The sequence below is a fragment of the Dama dama genome, chromosome 13, assembly GCF_033118175.1.
Source record: "Dama dama isolate Ldn47 chromosome 13, ASM3311817v1, whole genome shotgun sequence".
NCBI lineage: Eukaryota > Metazoa > Chordata > Mammalia > Artiodactyla > Cervidae > Dama > Dama dama.
Window position 1 is genome coordinate 76,391,046 of NC_083693.1, and position 20,659 is coordinate 76,411,704.

The window sequence follows — 20,659 nt, forward strand, 5'->3', positions numbered from 1 at the left end:
GCTTGGGGGGTCACGGTGGAGCAGAGAGGTGGAGGGTCCACAGGGAGGAGAGCAGAGGCGAGAGGGCGGTGCCCCGGGTGACACTGACCGGCAGGAGGGTGGGGCGGGGCAGTGTCCTCCGGGGCGGGGAGCAGGGGGACCCCACCCAGGCCTCCCTGCCTCCGCTTGGGCTGAAGGGCAACGGAGACCGGTCCAGCAGCCTCCCCCCAACCCCGCACCCCTCCATGAGGCCGCAGGCCTCTCCGCTGGTCAGAGGAGGATGGCCTAGGGCCCTGCAGCCCGCCAGCGCCAGCCCCCTTGGCCTTCCCCCATTCCTGGAGCGGGTGGGGCCCACAGTCTCCGCCTGGCACGGAGAGGCTCCAGGCCGCCTCCCCTTTCCTTGGACGACAGACTTGGACCGCTTGGCCCTCGGAGCTTCCTGCGGAGATAAGGACCCCTCCCCCGCCGCCGCACAGCTCCACGGAGGCCTGGCCATTGCCGCACAGACTCCCCCCATCCCCGACATCCCGCAGAATCCCCAGCCCCGCCGTCGATGGGTGTCCCCGCCTTGGAGGGGGATGTCCCGTCTCGGAGTCCCAGGGGAGTTCCGCTGCGGTCCGACGGACGTCCAGGAGCAGGCCGAAGGGGGGCCCGGTGGAGACTGGGATGTCCCTTGAGGGTAGGATACTGGGGCGGGGCAACCTTCTGGCCCCACGCGTGATGAAGGCGGAGGGCAGTTCGTGGGGGAGGGCTACCAGGCTGAGAATGCCCTGGTAGGTGCCCTCTGCCCTGTATCTAGGGAAAGGCCTGGAAAGGTACGACACGCTCGTTTGCATCTATCTGCATTATAGCGGTTACCTTCCGGGCTCCAGCACTCTGGGGCGGGGGGTGGGGTGCTCCCTTCTGCTCTGGGGAGCCCCCGCCTAGAGTCCGGGGCGAGGGCGGGGCTCCTCCGGGGTTCCAGCCCCGTCCAGTCAGCGAGAGTGCCCGCCGACCTCCTGCACCCCTCGGACCGCGCTCTGCCGTCGGCCAGGCCCGGGTCCTGCCCTAAGGCGAGGGTGGACCAGATGACCTTTCTCGGCCTGTTGGCTGGAATCCGAGGCCTCCGGGTCCAAGTCCAGAACTCAGGGGGCGGGCCGCTGGGGGCGTGTCCCAAAGGGGCGGAACCCAGGGGTCCTTGAAAGACGCGGACCCGGCGCGACCCGCCCAGTCCAGCGCTCCGGTCTGCTCCCGCCTGGCCACCTGCCCCGATCCGGCGCCACCATGCCCAAGTGCCCCAAGTGCAGCAAGGAGGTGTACTTTGGTGAGCGCACCCCACCCTCGCCCTCCGCGGCTCGAACTGAGGCTTCCCCCGCAGCCCCGCGCGGAAGCGCGGCCTAGGGTCCATCCCGCGGGGCTGCCCGGGTGGGCCGGGGGCCCAGGGGGACTTCGGGCAGCGCCTCGGGGCGACACCTAGCCTTGCTGGTGGCCACCTGGGTGTGCCGGTCGGGCCCCCTGCGTCGGGCCGCCGTCCATCTTTGCCCCGCTCTCTCTCTCCGGGTCTCACTGAGTCTCCTGTGTCTGAATCTCCCCGACTCTGGGTCTCCCTGTCTCCGGGTCCCGCTATCTCGCCCCTTCCCTGGCGCGCCCTGGGCGGGGACTCCAGAGGGTAGGAAGGAACGCGGGGCTCGGGCCGCCTGTCCCATCGTTAAGTAGAAACAGACGCGGAAATCCGCGCCCCGGGCGGCGCAACCCCGGCGCCGCCTCCCGCCCCGCGCCCCGGGGCTCAGGGGAGGTGGGGGGGGGGGGCAGAGGAAGTGGGAGGTCCCTCCCGCCCCAACACTGCGGTCGCCGGTGCAGAAGCGGGGGAGGGCTCAGTCCGGGAGCCCGGCCCGGTCCTGCCCGAGACCCGCACCTCCTCCTCCTCCAGCCCCACCCAAGCCCTCGGGGCGCCCCTAGGACCAGCGCCCACTCCCGCTCGTTAGGCGGGAAGGTCTGGGGACTGGGGGTGCCCCACCCGCGGGGGCACAGGTGCCGCTGAGCTCCCGCGTGGGCCACGGGGCGCTGTGGGTGGGGCCTTGGCAGAGGCGTCTGGAGAGCGTGGGTGTGAGCGTGTGCGTGTGCCCCGTGCCACGGGGTCCCCTCTGTGCCTCTGCAGCTGAGCGGGTGACTTCCCTGGGGAAGGACTGGCATCGGCCTTGCCTCAAGTGTGAGAAATGTGGGAAGACGCTGACCTCCGGGGGTCATGCCGAGGTCCGTGGGGCCTGGTGGTGGCATCCGGGAGGCTGAGGGGTAAGGGCTGGGGCAGGGTTTGCAGACCCTCATGGCCTCTCTCCCTGCAGCATGAAGGCAAGCCCTACTGCAACCACCCCTGCTACGCAGCCATGTTCGGACCCAAAGGTATGCTCCCCACGCCCCCTCCGGACCCAGCCCTCCACAGCCCCGGCCACCCCTAACCTGCCCTCTACCTCTCCGCAGGCTTTGGGCGCGGCGGAGCCGAAAGCCACACTTTCAAGTAAACCCAGGTACCTCCCCACGCCTCACCCTGCCCCGCCCAGTGGCCCTGAGCATGCATCCCCTGCAGTGAGGTCTGAGCGCCCTGGGCCTGCACTCACCTCTGTCCTTGTCTGTCTCTGCACAGGTTTTGGAGACCCATCTCCAGCTGCCCACCGGGCCGCTGCCCTCCAGGCCAATGGCGGGTTTTTCTCCACAGGCACGTGGGGCTCCCCTGTAGAACCCCGTGCCCTCAATAAACGTGCACACTTGGAAGACCTGCCTGCGTGTTTGCATCCCTGGAGCAGTGGTGCAGGGGTGTGGCCGGGGTCGACGCCAGGCCATGCTGGCACTCCCTGTTCCTGCTGCCGCCAGCCTTGCTGCCTGCTGCCTTGTTGGGGCAGGGGTGCTCTGCGTGGAACCATGCTGGACAACCCCTTGTCCAGCTCTGCAGATGTGCAGGCCTCCTCCCTGGTTCTGGAATGGGTCAGCAGGAACAGAGGGCCGCAGAGTGAATCGCTGAGTTGGTTCTGCTTTTGAGAAGCTTTGGGGTGCTGTGGTGGGGAGCCCTTGCCTGCCCTCCCCACTTCCTGTGGCTCCACCCTTGTCTCCATTCCCTACCCGACCCTGCCAGATGGAGCCAGCCCCCTCCACGCAGCCACCCAGACACCACCCACCTCATCTGCCCCCACCCTACACCCAAGGGGCTAGCACGTGGCTGCTGCCCGATGGGGGACTGTGAGGACTGGCTGGGAAGCGACGGCTGGGGGCTGTCTGGAAACTCTCACGTCAGCCTGAGCCTCCCTCAGAGCCCTCCCCGTTCCCTCTACTTGGTCACTGCTGGTCTGGCTCTGGCAGACTGCCCCGTCCCGGGACTTGATCTAAAGAGCCCAGAGGGGTCATCTCAGCCTTGCGTGTGGCCTCCGCCCTGCCCCATAGCTTGGCTGTGGGTCTGGCAGGCCGGCGCTGGACAGCCGTGGGGGGGCCCAGGGAGGTGTGTGGGGTCACGTGTGCGTGTGTGTGTGAGAGAGGTTTGGGTGGTTCAGAGAACTCCGAGGGGTGGGAGCTGGAGAGCCTCTGGGGATGGATGGGACCGAGGAGGAAGGGGCAGAGGATGCTGAGTGAGCCTGGGTTTCTCAGTGCAGGCGGCGGTGGGAGGGAGGTGTTTTGGGGGCCCAGGAACTGAGGGCTTGTGGGCAGAGCAAGTGCAGAGTGGGGAGTGCGTGCACAGGAAAGTCTGCTGTGAGCTGCTGGGAGGCGGCCCTGAAGAGGCAACTGACTCCTGGCCCCACGGTGTGGCTCGCTGTCTGGGGGTGATGGGCAGATGAGTGCTTAGAGAGCTGAGTGGGTCAGGCCTCAGGCTGGGAAGGAGGGTACGTCATGCAGAAGGCCCAGCAGGTGCGAAGGCCAGAGAGGGAAAAGGGCTCAGGATCCACTTTGGGCAAAGTCCGCTGGTACTATGGCGGGCAGGCCTAACCAGGGTGGTCTCTGGGCTCAGAGACAGAAGACAGCCAGACTGGAAGCCTGTGCTGGTCCCAGCCCCAGTTGAAGGAGGACCCTGGAGGGGACTGAAGTTGGGGGTGAGGGGGCAGACAGCAATGCCCCCATGCCGGTGGTGGAAGGAGGACTCTTGGGAGGTAAGCTTCTTGTGGGTTGCTAGTGAAACAGCCTCCTGGGGTTGGGGTGCCTGGGTCAGAGGCCAAGTTATAGAGAAGGGGGTCACTTCTGTAGGGGACACAAGGGATGAGCAGCTGGCTGTGCCTGAGATGGGGGCAGGCAAAGGTGAGGACTGGGCAGAAGATGGAGTCAGGCGTGACCACACTTCCTGTCGGCTTGGCCAAAGTTAGGGTTGTTTGGGGAACCCTTTCTCTGCTTTCTCTCCCTCCCCTACTCTGTCCTCTTTACAGCTTTATTGAGGCATAATTTCATGCCATAAAACTCACCTGTGCACACTCCGTGCTTTTTAACCAGTTCACAGAGCTCTGCAACCATCAGCACAATCCAGCTATAGACCAGTCTCCTCGCCCACAAAAATTCCCTCATGCCCATCTGCTGCCACACCCTGGTCCCAGCCTCTGTCCAGGCCACCACTGACCTGCTTCCTGTCTCTGCACACTTGCTTTCTTGACACTTCCTATGGATGAAAAGTAATATTCGTGGGAAGGGCTGAGCTGAAGCTCTAATATTACCGCCACCTGATGCAAAGGTGGCGGTTGTTCGAAAAGACTCTGAGGCTGGGAAAGATTGAAGGCAGGAGGAGGAGGGGGCCACAGAGGATGAGATGGTTGGATGGCATCACCCACTCAATGGACATGAGTTTGAGCAAATTCTGGGAGATAGTGAAGGACAGGGAAGCCTGGCGTGCTGCAGTCCATGGGGTCGCAAAGAGTTGGATACGACTTAAGCAACTGAACAATAACACACCACATAGTGTTTTGTGTCTGTCCTCCTCCATGTCTACGTGAGTCCTCCTAGATTCCCGGCACTTGCATTGTGGGGCCGTCTAGACTTAAGGCTAGCTCTGAAATAACCCAAACTGCTTTCCAAAGTGGCCGTGAGGATTCCGCTCTTTAGTGGTAGGAAGAAGGCTGAAGGGGCAGGACAGAGGCAGGCAGGGGTGGGGTGGGGACGAGCTAAGGGGTAAAAGGGGCTGGCTAGGCAGAGGCTGGACTGGACAGGAAGGGACCGGGCGGGGGTCTGCAGGCGTAGGTTTGAAGGGGAGAGTCGCCGGCCGGTCGGGAGGAGCACCCGCCCGCGTGGCGCGGGGCTGATCGGTCGAGGGACGTCCACCGGTGCCGGCCCCCACGTCTGCGGCCTGGTGCGCGCAGGGGGACCCGGGAGCCCGCAGCGGCCTGGCCCGAGAGGGCTCGAGGAGGCCGAGGATCGCTCCCGGGGATGTTGGCGCCCGGCAGCACTGCCCTCCCAGCCGTCGGTGGTTGCCCGGCAGCCGTTTGGAGCAACGGGAGGTGCGGGGCTGAATGGCGGGGTCCAGCCAAGGCGTGTCAGGGTTGCAGCTCTTGAGTCGCGGAGGCGGGCCCCGCAGAGCTGTCAACGCCGATTGGTGCTCGACGCACCGGAAGTGCCTCCGCACTGGGCAGCACAGACAGCACCCAATGTCGGAGGCGCCGCTCATTGGGCGGGAGCTGGAGGCGTGCCCTAGCCTGCTCGGTGATTGGGCGCGGGCCCAGCGGGGGCGGGACCTGCGCGGCGATTGGGCGCGGGCTCAGCGGGGGCGGCATCTGCGCGGCGATTGGGCGCGGGAAACCCGCGTTCGCTGGGATTGGACGCGCGGGCGGCGCGCGGTCCGGGGGAGGCCAGTGGAAGCTCCATGGGGAGGCGGCGGCGGCGCCGGCCCGACCCGGCGGACGCGGCCCGGGCTCTGCCCGAGGCCATCGCTGCGTTGAGCCGGACGCTGCCCGCCGCGCCCAGCCCCGAGATCTTCCGCCGCGCCAAGTTTGACCGTCCGGAGGCGGTGAGGCTAACAGGGCAGGCAGCCGGGCGCGGTGGGCCCGTGGGTGGACGAGGGGAGGTGGCCAGCTCCACTGGCAGCCGCTCTTTGATCTCCGCAGGCCCCCGCGCTCTGGCGGCTGCTCTTCCGTGTGCTCTCGCCGCTGTCCGCCGACAGCGCCTCGGTCTCGCTCGCCCTGGGTAAGCCTTCCGGCCAGGCCCGCCCCGGCCCCGCCCACCGCACAGGGCCCCGCCCACCAACCACTCACGGGACAGCCCTCTGCAGAGCCCCGCCCACCGCCCCGCCTCCCCGTCGGACCCGCCGTGGTGACCCTGCCCCTCCCCGCCTCCTGGCTAGGTCCCCGTATCCCTACTGGACCCTTCCGAGTGTGCTCTCTGCTCTGGGGTCGCGGGTGGGGCCCTTCCTTAGGGTCTGGGGGACTGTCGCCTCCAGTTGGTGGCCTTCCTGAGCTGGCGTCTCCTATCGCAGAGGCTCAAGTCCGCTGGGTGAAGTCGGTGCTGCACTCCCAGGGCTACCCGAGGCGGGCGCTGGTGCAACTCCAGGACGACGGCTCCCAGGGTGGCCGTGAGCTGCTGCTGGCCCTGGCCTGGCTCCTGGCCCGCGGGCCCCTGCCCGAGCGGCTGCTGACCCAGAGCCACGTGAGGCTGGGCGACGAGATGCCCGTGTGCGAGGTGGGTGCAGGAGTGTGAGCCGGGCCCAGCCCGGCCTGGAATCCGGGGTGCGGGAGCTGGATCGGCGGAGTCGGCCCTGTGGGGGTCAGCATTGCCCTCCTTAATGCCTGGGCGAGCACACGGAGGCAGGGCAGGGCCCGGTGTGTCCACAGGGTCTGTCCCCAACTCTTCCTGGCACCCCTCAGACCTGGTGGCGGTCACTCTCATGGACCTCCTTTCCCTTTCGGCGTCCCTGCATGGGGTGCAGGGACAGCGTGTGACCATTGCTCCCTTTGCAGTGTGAGGCCCTGGCCAGCCCTGGCCCACCTGCTCCCCGTGTGGAAGCAGAAGGCTCTGTGGACATCCGCCACCTGCAGTGGATGATGGGGAAGCTGTGGCTCCGGTGGCGAAACCTGATGGCCGGTCAGCAGGAGCAGTGCGCCCTCCTGGGCAAGGTAGTGCCACTCGTGCAGTGCCTCTCTGCCGCACAGGCCTGTCCAGCATTCCCAGCTCGGGATGGGGCCGGCCTTTGGCTGGATATGGGCCTTCCCGTGCCTGGCTGGGGACTAACTGGTTGAGGGTGGCCCGACGGTGGGATGCTGGGGCTCCAGATTGTCCAGGAGGGGACTTGAGCAGGTGCTGCTGGGTGTCTGTGGGGCAGGGAATCAGGGAAGCCAGTGGGGGAAGGCACCTGGTCCTCCCACCATCTCCTGGGTGTGGGCCTACAGGCAGTGGTCAGCTCTCTCGGGGGTCCTGAAGGCTGGTAGGGCTCAGCTGTGGGGGCACAGGGGTCCCCCCACCAGCCCAGGGCATGTTCTGGGCTGAGAGGTGACTGGGTGGGTGGCCTGGGCTCCCTCCAGCACAGGACTCTTTGGTGCTAGAACCCCTGGCAGAGGATCTTTTGCTCCGCTCACCTTTCCTGGAACTTGTCTGGGTTCCAGCTACTCCTGCTGTGTGGGATGTGCCCCCCTGCTGACCTCCCTGCCCCCCAGACCCAGGTAGTGTGTGTCCCTGCCATTGGTCTCACTGGACCACCGAGCCTGTCCGGGGCTGTTTCTGCCACCGCCCAGGCCTGCCACTTGATGAGCTGAGGAGGGTACAGGGGTGCAGGAGCCGGATGGGGGTGCTCCTCCCTCTGCAGGGCCTCCTGGTGGGCCCCGAGCCAGCCTCAGCAGTGCTGATGAGTCTCCCTTGCCGGGCCCTCTCTGAACCCCCTTTCCTGGTCTGTACCTTGCCTGGTGCTGCGGGGCGCCCGCACGCTCAGCATGGGGCCTGTGCTGTGTCTCAGATCCACTCACACACCCGTGGCTGCCACAGTGACCGCAGCCTTGGCCACCTGTCTGTCACCGAAGCGGAGCTGCTCAGAGACCCCGAGGGTGGCCGGCAGGTGAGGCTGGTGGGACCGAGGTGGGCGTGGCCCAAGGTGAGAAGGGGCCTGGGAGGGTGGCACACCCAGGCAGTGGATCGCCTGTGGGCTGTGGGTGGTCGTCAAGCTCACCATCTGGCTTGCGTGGGGGATGGGCGCAACCTCTGTCCCTCTCTTCGCCCTGGCCTGCCAGTGCCGCCACGAGTGTGTATGTGGCTGGGTACGGTCTGGGCCACAGCGAGAGCACAGGCGTCAGGTGGCTGGCAGCCAGCCGTGGTGGTGGCAGAGGGACGCTGGGATGAAGGAAGACTCTCAGGGTTTGGGCTGACGGCTGTGGGTGCCTTGAGCCCGTGCAGGTATCACCTGGTGATGGGCTGGGAGCAGCCCTCTTTCTGCTGACCTTCTTTTCAGGAGCCCCCTCCAACACTGTGCCCTGCCTGGGGGCTCGTGTGGCCAGGGGCTCCTGGGACAGGCTCGTGGCCATGATTTGAGTGCTGGACTCTGGCCATCCAGAGTGAGGCCGGCACTGCCCGGCCTGGGGGCACTTGGCCGGGCAGAATGACTGAGGCTCAGGATGGACCCAGCATGTCTTGGCTGTAGTGCTCCGTGCTCCTGGGGGTCTGCTCCCTGATGTGGGGTCAGGGTGGCCCTGGGACCCACCTGGCTGGCGTTCCTGGCGGCTGTCTGGCTGACTCTGTGGGCAGGAACTGTATTTGGCCCTTGAGGTGCTGAGGCAGCAGCTGAGTGTACTGAGATGCCCTTGGCTCGGTCCCCTTTTGGGGTGACTCAGCGGGGCCTGGGCCTCCTGCCCCTGGTCCCCTGGTTGGGGGAGCATGGTGACTGTGGCAGCCCCAGCCTGGTGCTGTCTGGGACCCCAGCCTCCGTGGGTGCTGGCGGGGGGGCACTCGCCCTCTGCCTGGGTGCTGGTGCAAGTTGGTGCCACAGGACTGAAAACGGCGTTGTGGCCAGGCCGAGGGGGACGTTGACTTCCTCCCAAGGTTTCCAGACGGTCTGTGGGTAGAAGCTGGGAGCAGCCTACTTGAAGGGCCTGTGCTCTTGGGATGGGTCCCAGAAGCTTCTGGAATGGTCTCTGGTTACCATCAGTGGTCAGGCACGCTGTGGAGTGGTTACTGCGCTCTTAGTACCTTGTCCCCCATCTGCTTTTGTATGGCCTGTGTGTGGGGGTATGGGCACCCCCGGGACTGTTTTTGGGAACTCATGAAGCTGCTTTTCTCACTCGCCAGCGGGTGTGTGCGTGTGTGTGTGTGTGTGTGTGTGTGTGTGGTATGGGCACATGGCTCCACCCTCCCAGGTCCACAGCCCTCTCCCAGGTCACAGGGCAGTTCTCACTGCAGGTAAGCCTGCCTCTGCCCTGCTCCACTGGCTTTGGGCTGGGCCCTTGGCCTGGTGTTCGAGGCCGCCACCCCTCCCCCCCCACTGTCTGGACAGCGGTGTCCAGCCCCTGGTGGCCTGGTGGGCATGCAGATGCTCGTGGCCTGGGGCTCCGCGCAGCCTCTGGGGGAGGAGGCCGGCAGGGCAGCCTCGACGCCAGCTCCAGCTGCTTGTTGGGCCCCAGATCACATTCTGGGCTCTCTTCTAGAGGGAGTGGCCTGGGCCTTCCCAGGGGACCAGAGTCCTGGGGGGCTGCAGAAGCTGATGTGTCTGTCACTTGCCGTGGGCCCTTGGGGTGGACCACGCTTAGCCTCACCCCCTTCAGCTTCCAGAGGCGGTGGCGGCCTGGGCAGGTGGGCGGGGGCTCAGCACAGGGGCCACTTGGGCCCAAGCGCGCCTGGGGGCAGGGCGGGGCGCAGGGGGCCGTGCGGCTGTGTTCTCCAAGCTGGGCCCCGGCCCTGCCTTCCAGTTTAGGGGGGTTACAGGGGCGGGGCTCCCAGAGCCCAGAAGCCTCTGCTGTCCAGGATGCCCAGCTGCCCAAAGCCTCCAGGGTGCAACCATCTGTCAGCGGGGATGTGGCGTGGCGTCCCCAGTGAGGGGCACCGGCACTCAGCCCCCACCTGCAGGACCCATGGTTGGGGTGGGGATGGGGGCTCCCAGGGTCGTCGAGGGCCTGGTGAGCTTGGCCTGGGGGTGCTGGGGGTGAGGCCGCCCCGCCCCGCCTGTCGGCCTGCTGTACTAGGCTTGGAGGTGGGAGTGAGGTGAGCGCGATAGCGGGGCCCTGTGCTCGGCTCTGACCTGCGGGTCTCGCGTTGCAGCTGCTGCAGCGGCTGGAGACGGAGAACGCGCGGCTGGAGGCAGCCCTGGAGTGGCGGCACCGGGAGCTGGTCTTCTGGCGGTGGATGGTCAGGAGGCGCCCCCCCCCCCCCCCGCCGGCCCTCCCCTCCTCTGCCCTCCCCTCTCCTCCCCTCCCCTCCCGTGCCCTGCCCTCCCCCCCTTCCCTCCCCTCCCCCCCTTCCCTCCCCTGCCCTCCCCTCCCCTCCCCTCCCCTGCCCTCCCCTCTTCTCCCCTGGCCTCCCCTCTCCTGTCCTCCCCTCCCGTGCCCTGCCCTCCCCTGCCCTCCCCTCTCCTGCCCTCCCCTCCCCTGCCCTGCCCTGACCTGCCCCGCCCTCCCCTTCCATCCCTGCCCGGCCCTGGCCATGGCAGCTCTGGGCCTTGGGGGTCTTCCCATTCTCCAGGCAAGAAGAGAGGTCTCGGGGACACCACCTTGCCCAACCCTGAAGCTGGTTTTTCACCTGGGCCTTGGGTTTCGAGTGTGGGGTTCTTTTCAGACATCTGTCTGTCCCATCTCCACCCTTCCCAGCTCCTGGGGAGATCCAGACTCCTCAGAGGGTCTCAGCCTTCTGGAAGTTTGGCCTCTGTGCGTCCCTGGCCTCCAGGCCCCCCGGGGTGAAGGTCGATGTCTAGCCCCCTTTGTGACCTCGGGGAAGGAGCTGAGCCCTGCTCTCTTCCCCGCTGGCTGGGGAACCCGGCCCGTGATCGAGACCCGGGCCTGCCACCCTGCTTCTCACTGAGGTCTCTCCCTGCAGGACACAGTCCTGGACACCTGCCCCCTGGAGGCCTCACCGCCCACGCTTCTGCCTAGGATCCCCGAGCCAGGGGCTGGAACGGCGGGGCTGCCGGTGCGGGAGCTGCAGGCCTTGCAGGAGGAGCTGCAGGCCCTGCAGGAGGAGCTGCGGGAGGCGGTGGAGGCCCGGCGGGCCGCCTGGCAGGCTGCGGTGAGAGCTGGTTGCGGGCCTGGGCCACTTGACTGTGGACTTCCACGCCAGGGTTGCCCTGTTTGGAAGACGTGGGCTCACCTGCCAGACTCCCCGGTGCCCCACCCTGGCCATCCTGTTGGAGTGCTGGGTGGGGCTGGGGGTGGGCTTCCTGGGGCTGCGCCCTGGGCTCTGAGCAGGCCCCCGGGACTCAGCCTACAGGCAGCAGCCAGGCCCACTCCCCCTCCACACCTCGGGGCGAAGCTGGGCCCGAGGCAGAGTGGTCCTGAGGGCTCGGGGCTGTGGAGGTGGTCAGGCTGCGGGCCGTGTCCCAGGGCCTAGCACCCCCAGCTTGGGGCTCAGCACCCAGCACTCGATGAGGGTGAGAGCCTGGAGGGGCCGGGCCTTGGTGCCAACTTGGGGAGTCCTCCCGCCCTGGGAGAAGTGACGTCTAGGCAACGGGAGGGGCTGCTGCGGGGCTGGGGGCGGGGGTCAGGCTCAGTGAGAGCCAAGGGGCCCGGGGCCATGTCCTGGTGGACGGGGCGCCCTTGGCTTACTTGCCGCCGTCTCCTGTGCAGGTTGGTGGCCACGGGCCCGAGTGGAGAGCCGCGAGGCGGGCCCTGCAGGCGGCCGTGGCGCAGGACCTAGCAGCCTTGCAGCGGGCCTGGGAGCAGGGCAAGGACCAGGCCCGGCCCCACGGACCCCGCCGGCTGGTGAGGACCGAGGCCAGGGTGCCTGGCGGCCCGGGCCTGTGGGCCACCGAGGCGACGGAGGCGCTCAGGGCCCGGGAGGCCTGCCTGGAGGCGATGCTGCGCCAGCTGCAGGGCCAGTGTCAGCAGGAGCTGGCCAGGCTGGCGGGAGCGCGGCCCGGCCTCATCTGGGTCCCGCCGCCCACACGCTGAGTGCCGCAGGCGCCCCCATGTCCGGGCTGGGCCTTGAATGGGCGGGATCCATCCTTAGCGGCGCAGGCTCTGGGCCCCGGGCCCCACCTTGGGCAGAGCGTGCCTGCTCCCTCCAGGCCTGGGGCAGGCCCGGGCTGTGCCCCCGAGGAGGTTGTGACAGCCCACAGTGGTGCCATGGGCATCAGGCCTTGGTGAGGACTCGGAGGAATGCCGTGGAGGCCTGTTGGCAGAGCCGAGGCTCCAGCTGGCCTCTGTCCGGGGAAGGGGGCACCCCTCAGGCCCGGGGAGTGCCCCTGGGCAGGCTGGCGAGGCGGGGCTGGCCTGGGGCTCCCCAGGTGCTGGACAGATGGGCAGGCCTGCAGCGCGGGGTGGGTGTCGGGCAGCACACGCTGGGCGCCCCTGCACACCCCACTGGGGCCAGCCTGTGCCTGGGACGTGTGTGATCAGAGCCCTGGGTGGGGGCTCTGCTCTGTCCCTGGGGGTGGTGCCCAGGGGCCCGGGAGGGAGGCCAGTGCAGACAGAGGGGCTTTGTTTTCTAGGCCGCAAGGGAGCGGGGCCCAGCTTGACAAAGAGTCATCTGTCTGTGGATGTCCCGCCAGCCCTGTCAGAGCTGGCCTGTCCCCGTCCTGGGAGACTGGTTTCTCGCGCCCACGCCCCACCCCCGTGGGCACAGCCGAGGCTCGGCCTCCTGGTCCAGGCTGCCCTCTCCCTGCGCGCTTGACCTCGACCTGCCGCTGGTTGGCTCAGGCCCTGGATCCCGGGCCCCCCAGAGTATGTTCTCATTGGCACATCCCCCACGCCTGGGGGCACCAGCTGGTCCAGGCCTTTGTCAGAGGTGGGGGCACACCCATGGCGCCTCTGCACTGGCCTCTGGCGCATCGGCCAGACCCGGCAGCGGCGAGCAGACGCCCCCGTGAGGACCGCCTGTCTGACCCTACCCCATGGCCGGCCCCTAGGTTCTCTGCACCCCCTCCCCGGCTGGAGCCCTCCTGCCAAGGCCGTGGCTCCCTGCCGCCTGCAGTTGGGGTCCAGGTACCTGACCCAGGCCTTCCGCCTCGGGTGTTGAGGCCACTTCTCGTCTTCCTGCCACCGCCCTCCTGCCTGCTGGATGGGAACAAGTCCACAGAAGGACTTCCTGCCTCCTGTGGACTCCCTAGGGCCGTGAGGGCCACGGCCTTTGGGAACCTGAGCTTTAAAAACGCAAGTGGAAACTCAGTGCCTTGGGGCTGTCACTCCCCCGCTGACCCTCTGGCCCAGTACAGTTCAGTCAGAAGCCCCGTGTGTCCGTGGGACTCGGGGCGCTGATCCTGAAACACGAGGTGGACCAGCCTGAGAGGCCAGGCTGGTGGGCGGCAGGGCCCCTGGGGTCGGGCTCCTCCTGCTGCTGTAATAAGTGAGTGTGGTTCCGATCCGGCCACTCCGGGGGGCTGAGGTCCAGTGGGCAGGCAGGAGGCCCTGGAGAGTCTGCCCTGGGCCTCAGACCTCACGGGCTCCTTCTCTGATTCTTCGCTGCTTCTCCACATCTGCACTCCCCCTGGTCTGCCGGCCACCAGAGTCCCCTTCTGCGTGTGACGTGACAGGTTCACAGGCCTGACCCCAGGGCTCAGACCCTGCCCGCCACCCCTGGCCCCGCGTGGGGCAGCGCAGGCCCACGTGTACCCTGGAGCCGAACTGGCTGCTCCACCCGCAGACACAGCCCTGCAGGAGGCGGGCACGCCACGCCCCACTCAGTGGGGAGTCATGGCATGGAGGCGGAGGCCTGGTCACTGAAAGAAGCCGGAGCTGCAGCTCGTGACACCTGCCTGTGTCAAGGTTGGAGTGGAGCGGATGGAGCTGTCTGTCCAGGGGCCCCAGAGGAGAGGAAACAGGTGATCAGACGAATGACCAGACAGTCGCCTTCGCTGTAACCAGGGACGATGGGCAGGGCCGCCTGTGGGTGAGGGGGGCGGGGTGCCTGGATTCGAACCGCGCCCCCCCAAGGCCCCCTCAGGCACGTCTTTCGAGGTGGGCATCCCACAGTCACCAAGGGGAGAGGCAGGGAGCGAGGGTCATGGCAGCAGGCCCCCTGCCGAGGCCTGGGGTCCAGGGTCCAAAGGTCCGACTCCTAGAAAACAAGCACGCTGCAGAAGACACGCAGGAGACCCTCAAGAAGAACAGCCACGACCCGGGCAGGGGGGGCTTGCACCCGCGGGGCCTCCCTGGGGTCCTGCCGTGAAGACCCTGTGCTTCTGCCGCAGGATGGGCTGGTTCTACCCCTGGTCGAGGACCTAAGATCCTCGCGTGATGCAGCCAAAAAAAGGCACTGATCACGTGCGTGTGACCTTGGGGACGTGCGGCTCTGGGGTCCCACTCACCCCAGAGGGCAGGGCCTCAGAAGGCAGGGCCTCAGAAGGCAGGGCGGGGGCCCGGGGGCCCCCTGCGCCCAGACTCTCACCCCCGCCGCTCTGTCTCCGTGGTCCTCCGGGCGCTGGGCCTCCCTGTCTACTGGCCCCCTCCCTCGCCTTATTCACACTGGTCGACCTTGGCCTGACCTTGGCCTGGGGACGTGGCTGGCTAGTCAGGACCACAGGCCCCCAGATGCCCTTCCCTGTGGCCTGAGGGTGTCCCCGGGTCCCACTGAAGTCCAGGTGCGGGTGGGCAGGAGCATCTCAGAGCGGCATGTAGGAGACAGTCCCTGCCGGCGGGGCCCACCTGGCCACCCGTGTCCTCCCTGTGGGCGTGGCCGCTGCCCACGAGGTGCCTGTGAGCTCTGGGGCCTCAGCTGGGTCCTGGCTGCCGAGTGCGGCCGGGCACCCGGCTCTCCCCTTGGGGCTGGGCTGACTCTCCACTTGTCCGGCAGCCAGGACCGCCGCGGTGCCCGTGTGCCTGCCCTGGGGCCACCCCCGGTGCCCGGGGGAGAGCGGACACCCAGACGAACCTGCATAAGGGGCGGGGGCGTGCCGTGCGGGGTGGGGAGGCCCGAGGCAACAGCGGTAGTCAGAGCAGGCCTGCCCGGGGTGAGGGCGGGGGTGGGGGGACCGGGGGGAGGACGGAGTGCTGTGTGTCCTGTCCAGGAGGGGGGTCAGGAAACGGGGTGCTTCCGGGGAGGCTGCATGAGAGGGGCACGGACTGCAGGCTCTCGTGTCTCTGGCAGGGGTACCCTGTCTAGGGCCAGGTCCCGTCTTGGTTCTGAACAGCCCCTGTGCCCCCGGGTGGGGAGGGTCTGGGGCTCAGTGAGGGGTGGGTGAGGTCAGGCTGGCGCCTGGGGTCTGTTGCTCTCTTGGCCGTGGGGCATGTCCGCTGGTGGCTCCTCTGGAAAGTCGTTTTTCCTCTTAGAGCCTCTCTCTCTCTTTTTGGTGGTACTGTGTCTTCACTGCGGCCGTCTGGTTGGGGCTCCGGGGCTTGGTTGTGGTGTGTGGGACCGGAGATCCCAGCGAGGGGCCGCATCGGTCCCCCTGCACTGGGAGTGTGCAGTCTCATGCACTTGGCCAGCAGGGCATTCCCTCTTCCAGTCTTTGTTTACAAGTCCCGTCTCTCCCCTTCCCACTTAGGGACATTTTTAAATTGTAAAAAACACATCACTGAATTTGCCATCTTAATCTGCCTGCCAGTGCAGGAGACACTGGAGACACAGGTTCAACCCCTGGGTGGGGAAGATCCCCTGGAGAAGGGAACGGCAACCTACTCCAGTGTTCTTGCTTGGAGACTCCCAGGGACAGAGGAGCCTGGCGGGCTACAGTCCATGGGGTCGCAAAAAGAGTTGGACACGATTGAACGTGAACACAAAATCACTTTTTAAAAATTGAAATATAGTAGATTTACAATACTGTTAGTTTTGGGTATATAGCAAAATGATTCAATTATATATATATATATTTCAGATTCTTTTCCATGGCTTCCCAGGTGGCTCAGTTGGTAAAGTGTCTGCCTGCAACGTGGGAGACCTGGGTTTGATATCTGGGTCGGGAAGATTCCCTGGAGAAGGAAATGGCAACCTACTCCAGTACTCTTGCCTGGAAAATTCCATGGGTGGAGGAGCCTGGTAGGCTACAGTCTATGTGGTCGCAAAGAGTCGGACACGACTGTGCGACTTCGCTTTTTTTCCCACGAGATATTGACTGTATTTCCCTGTGTCTTTCCCTAAGTCTTTGTTGCCTATCTGTCTCACGTTTACTATACTGTGTCTTTAATACCATGAAAGTGAAAATGTTAAGTCGCTCTGCTGTGTCTGACTCTGTGGCCCCAGGCTCCTCTGTCCTTGGGATTCTCCAGGCAAGAGGACTGGAGAGGGTTGCTGTTTCCTCCTCCAGGGGGTCTCAATCCCACATTCCCGATTGATTCTTCCCTGCCCCGTTTCCCCTTCTGTAACCATAAGTTTTTTTTTTTTTTTTTCTATGTCTGTGAGTCTGTTTCTACTTTTTTTTAAATTAATAGATTAATGACTTTTGGCTGCACTGGGCCTTCGCTGCTCTGTTCAGGCTCCCTCTAGTTGTGGCGGGGGCTGGCCTTTTGTGCGGTGCTCTGGCTTCTCACTGCAGCGGCTTTTCTCCTGGAGCACAGGCTCTAGGCTCACGGGCTTCAGTAGTTGTGGCTTACGGGCTTAGCTGCTCGGCAGCATGTGGAATCCTCCCAGACCAGGGATCGCACCCCCGTCCCTTGCACTGGCAATCAGACTCCCAACCACTCGACCACCAAGGAAGTCCTGAGTCTATTTCTGTTTTGTAAATAAATTCATCTGTATCATTTTTTAGTTTCCATCTGTAAATGATAAATAATATTAATATTTCTCTTTCTCTTTGTGACTTACTTCTCTTAGTGTTATAATGTCTAGGTCCACCCATGTTGCTAAAAGTGGCATTATTTCATTCTTTTTTATGCTATCCTAACCATTTATTTTCAGATCGAATGCTGCCACCTGAATTAATTGATCCATGTGGATTTTTGCCTGATGTTTGCTGACTCTCAAAAATTGGTTTGCAGGAGTTCCTTGAAAATTTGAGATATGAATACCTCATTGGTTTTACACATTATAGATATCTTCTCCATTCTGTCCCCCTCATAGCTTAGTTGATAAAGAATCTGCCTGCAATACAGGAGACTCTAGTTCAATCCCTGGGTTGGGAAGATCCCTTGGAGAAGGGAAAGGCTACCCACTCCAGTATTCTGGCCTGGAGAATTCCATGGACTGTTTGGACAGGGTCACAAAGAGTCGGACATGACTGAGCGACTTTCACTTTCACTTTCCATTCTGTCGTTGGCTAAAAATTTGCTCATGGTTTCCCTTTGTTGAATAGAAAATTTAAATTTTGTTTTAATTGAATTATGTTTTTGCCTCTTGCTTTTTATAGTCAGCATTTGAAGACGTGCTTCTGTCTCGTGTCATGTTCTCCGCATTTCCTTCTGTCAGTTTTTGCTTCATTCCATCCAGAGTTCACCCCTGTGTGTGGAATCAGGAAGGAGTCCAGGTCTCTTGCATGCAGTGAGTCAGTTTCCAATACTGTCTGCACACAAGCATGCCCTGTCCTGGATCTGTGCTGTCAGCTTCTCCACACTCAGCCCCCTTCTCTTCCACCGGGCAGCTCAGGCACCAGTACCATGCCGGTTTCAGCACCCCGTGCTTCGTCAGGGTTCACCCTTAGGAGCAGAACCAGTAGAGGTTCTAAATGAAGAGATGCGCTGTCTGCGGTTGCTGGTGTAGAAAGATCCCGTGGTGACGGCAGCTTCACTGTGGCCATCTTGCTAACGCTTACCAGTCAGCATGGTGGTCCTGTTCTTAGTCTTCAAGGGCACACATCTAAGGCTTCCCCGTGAAGAACAGTGCGTCTCTGCTCTTCTGGTACATAACTTTTTACAACTTTTAGAAAGTTTCTTTCACTCTTATTTTCCTAAGAGCCTTTTTAGAATCATAACTATCAAATGCTTTATCTTCATTAATTAAGACAGTCAGTCATATGATTTTCTCCTTTATCATGACAAATTACATTATATTAATACTTCAGCACCCTTTCCAAAGTCAAACCACCCTTGCATTCCTGTGAGAAGTCCTGTTTGATCACGATGCTGTTAACATTTAAATATGCAGTTGGTTTTGGTTAGGTATAATTTTATTTAGAACATTTATATCAATACTCGAGGGGAAATGGGCATATGACTGACTTTCTTCTCTTTTTTCTTTGTATTTCCCTTACTATACTTTGGAATCAAGGTTACGTTGGCCTCAGCATAGCCTCTGCCGTCTATTTTTTGGAATAACTTATTAAGGTAGGAATTAATTATGCCTTGAAACTTTGTTCTTAGTCACACTGTAACAGTGCTTAGTAACAGCACTCAGGCTGTTAGTTCCTTGACCAGGGATTGAACCTGTGCCCCCTGCACTGGGAGTGTGGAGTCTTTTTTTTTTTTTAAGATTTATTTATTTGGCTGCACTGGATCTTCACTGCTGTGCACAAGCGTCTTCTGGCTGTGGCACGCAGGAGCGCCTCTGTTGCGACCTGCAGGCGTCTCATTGCATGGTGGACCTCTCTGTTGTGGAGCATGGGCTCTAGGCACGTGGGCTCAGTAGTTTGTGGCAGTTGGGCTTAGTTGCCCTGTGGCATGTGGGATCTTCCCAGACCAGGGATCAAACCCATTACCCCTGCATTGGCAGGTGGATCCTTAACCACTAGACCACCAGGGAAGGCCTGGGAATGTGGAGTCTTAACCACTGGGCCGGGGAAGTCCTGAACTTGACTTTTACCGAGTAAAGGTTTTTGATTTTGATGAGGTCCAGGTCATCACTTTATCTCTCGTGGGCTGTGCTTTTGGTGTCACGTTTTTGTTTTTTTTTTTTTACCAGTCCCAGGTCATGAAGATTTCCCTTTATGTTTCCTTCTGCAAATTTATAGTTTTTACATTTAGACATACTAACCACTTTGTGTTAATTTTTGTGTTAGATATTAGGCTAGTTTAAAGTTTTTTTTTTTTTTTTTTTGGCGTATGAATGTCCAGTTAGTGAAAATTCTATCCCTTCTCTGTCGAATCACCTTCACACCTTAGTTAGAGCTTACTGGTCGCGTCAGCAAAGCAGGGGTGGAAAGGACCTTCCCCAGGCTGCTGACAGGTATCTGCCACTTTCGAGAGACTTGTATCCAAAACACAGAAGGAAGTCCCTCCTACAGCTCAACAGTAACAGCACCACAGCACAGTGGGAAATGGGCAGCGGGTTTGAAGAGATGTTTCTCCAAAGAAGATACACACTGGAGCAGTAAGCACATGATGGGGTGCCCAGCATCATGAGCCACAATGGAAAAGGCAGCTCCAACTATGAGGAGATAGATACTCCGTCACCCATAGGGCGGCTGTGATAAAAAATACTGACAGGGAGCAATCACTGGGGAAAATGTGAAGAAATTGGAACCCTTATATATTGCTGGTGAGAATGTAAAGCAGTCTGAAAAACAGCAATTCCTCAAATTGTTAAACATGGAGTTACATCATGACCCAGCAATTCCACTCCTAGGTATACACTCAAAAGAAATGAAGACACAGGTCCACATAAAATCTTGTTCAGAAAAAATATTGTATAAAGTGTCCATTGCAATATTATTTATAACCAAAAAGTGGGAACAACATAAATGTTCAACTGAAAAATAATAAAATCTGGAGTAAATAATGGAAGGTTACTTGTCAATAAAAAAGACTAAAGTAATGACAGACTCATTTGCTTTGTAAATTAAGTCACAAAAGACCACACTGTATGATTTTATTAGCATGAAATGTCCAGAATAGGCAAAGCTAAGGAATAGATTAGTGGTTGCCTAGAGTTTGGGAAATAATTGGGGATTGATTGCTAAGTCTGGGGCTTCTTTTTGGGGGTGATGAAAATGTTCTAAGATTATGACATGTGTGAATATACTAAAAAACCTTGAATTGTAAACTTCAAATGTGTGAATTGAATAGTATGTGAATTATAATAAGCCTGATTAAAAAGTCGACCACACTGGTGTGGGTATATTTCTGGACTCCAGTTTGTTCATATAGATCTACGCGCTTATCCTTTGACAATACCAACTGTTTTGATTACTTCAGATTTATAATGTCTTTTTTTAAAAAAGTTATTTATTTGGCTTCCCTAGGTCTTAGTTGCAGCATGTGGGATTTAGTTCTCTGACCAAGGATTGAACCTGGGCCCCTTGCATTGGGAGTAGTGTGTTAGCCACTGGGCCACCAGAGAAGTCCCCTACAATAAGTCTTAAAATTGGTTAGTGAGAATCCTCCAACTTCTCCCCTTCTTTCCCAGAATTGTCTTGGCTACTGTCTATATATATTTACATTTCTATATAAATTTTAGGGTGACTTTGTCTGTGTCTACACAATTTCCTCCATGGATTTTGATTGGAGTTGCATTATATCAGTAGGTCATTTTGGAGGAGAACTGGCATCTTAACTACATTGCATCTTCTACCTCATGAACACAGTTTTCTATTTATTTAGTTCTTGATTTCTTTCATCAGCATTTTGCAATTTTCAGCACACAGATCCTATACATGTTTTGTTAGATTTATATCAAAGTATTTAATTTTGAGGGGAGCTAAAGTGTTATTCCTCTAAAATTTTTGGTTTTCACTTGTTTGCTTCTTGTAGAAGCAGAATTGAAGTTGTTTTGACCTTGTATCCTACAGCCTTGCTAAGCTCACTTATTTGTACTCAGATAT

General features: G+C 61.2%; 2 protein-coding genes across 3 annotated transcripts; both read left to right on the forward strand.

Moving 5' to 3' along the window:
- The first annotated feature begins 1,122 nt into the window (after positions 1–1,122).
- CRIP1 (cysteine rich protein 1) lies at positions 1,123–2,727 on the forward strand. The gene is made up of 5 exons (XM_061159574.1): positions 1,123–1,282; positions 2,117–2,211; positions 2,301–2,358; positions 2,437–2,483; positions 2,600–2,727. Exons 1-4 carry the CDS (start codon positions 1,243–1,245, stop codon positions 2,475–2,477), a joined length of 234 nt encoding a protein of 77 aa, XP_061015557.1. The 5' UTR covers positions 1,123–1,242; the 3' UTR covers positions 2,478–2,483; positions 2,600–2,727.
- Positions 2,728–5,779: 3,052 nt separating this feature from the next.
- On the forward strand, positions 5,780–19,944 carry TEDC1 (tubulin epsilon and delta complex 1). Of its 2 annotated transcripts, XM_061159576.1 has the most exons (9): positions 5,780–5,923; positions 6,021–6,099; positions 6,389–6,591; positions 6,870–7,025; positions 7,859–7,957; positions 10,147–10,233; positions 10,918–11,106; positions 11,664–11,798; positions 12,527–19,944. In XM_061159576.1, the coding sequence occupies exons 1-9, from the start codon at positions 5,780–5,782 to the stop codon at positions 12,551–12,553; spliced, it is 1,119 nt and encodes a 372-aa protein (XP_061015559.1). In that variant the 3' UTR covers positions 12,554–19,944. The 2 variants fall into 2 exon arrangements, with proteins under 2 accessions (XP_061015559.1, XP_061015558.1); XM_061159575.1 differs by having other exon boundaries at positions 11,664–19,944.
- The last annotated feature ends 715 nt before the right edge of the window (positions 19,945–20,659 follow it).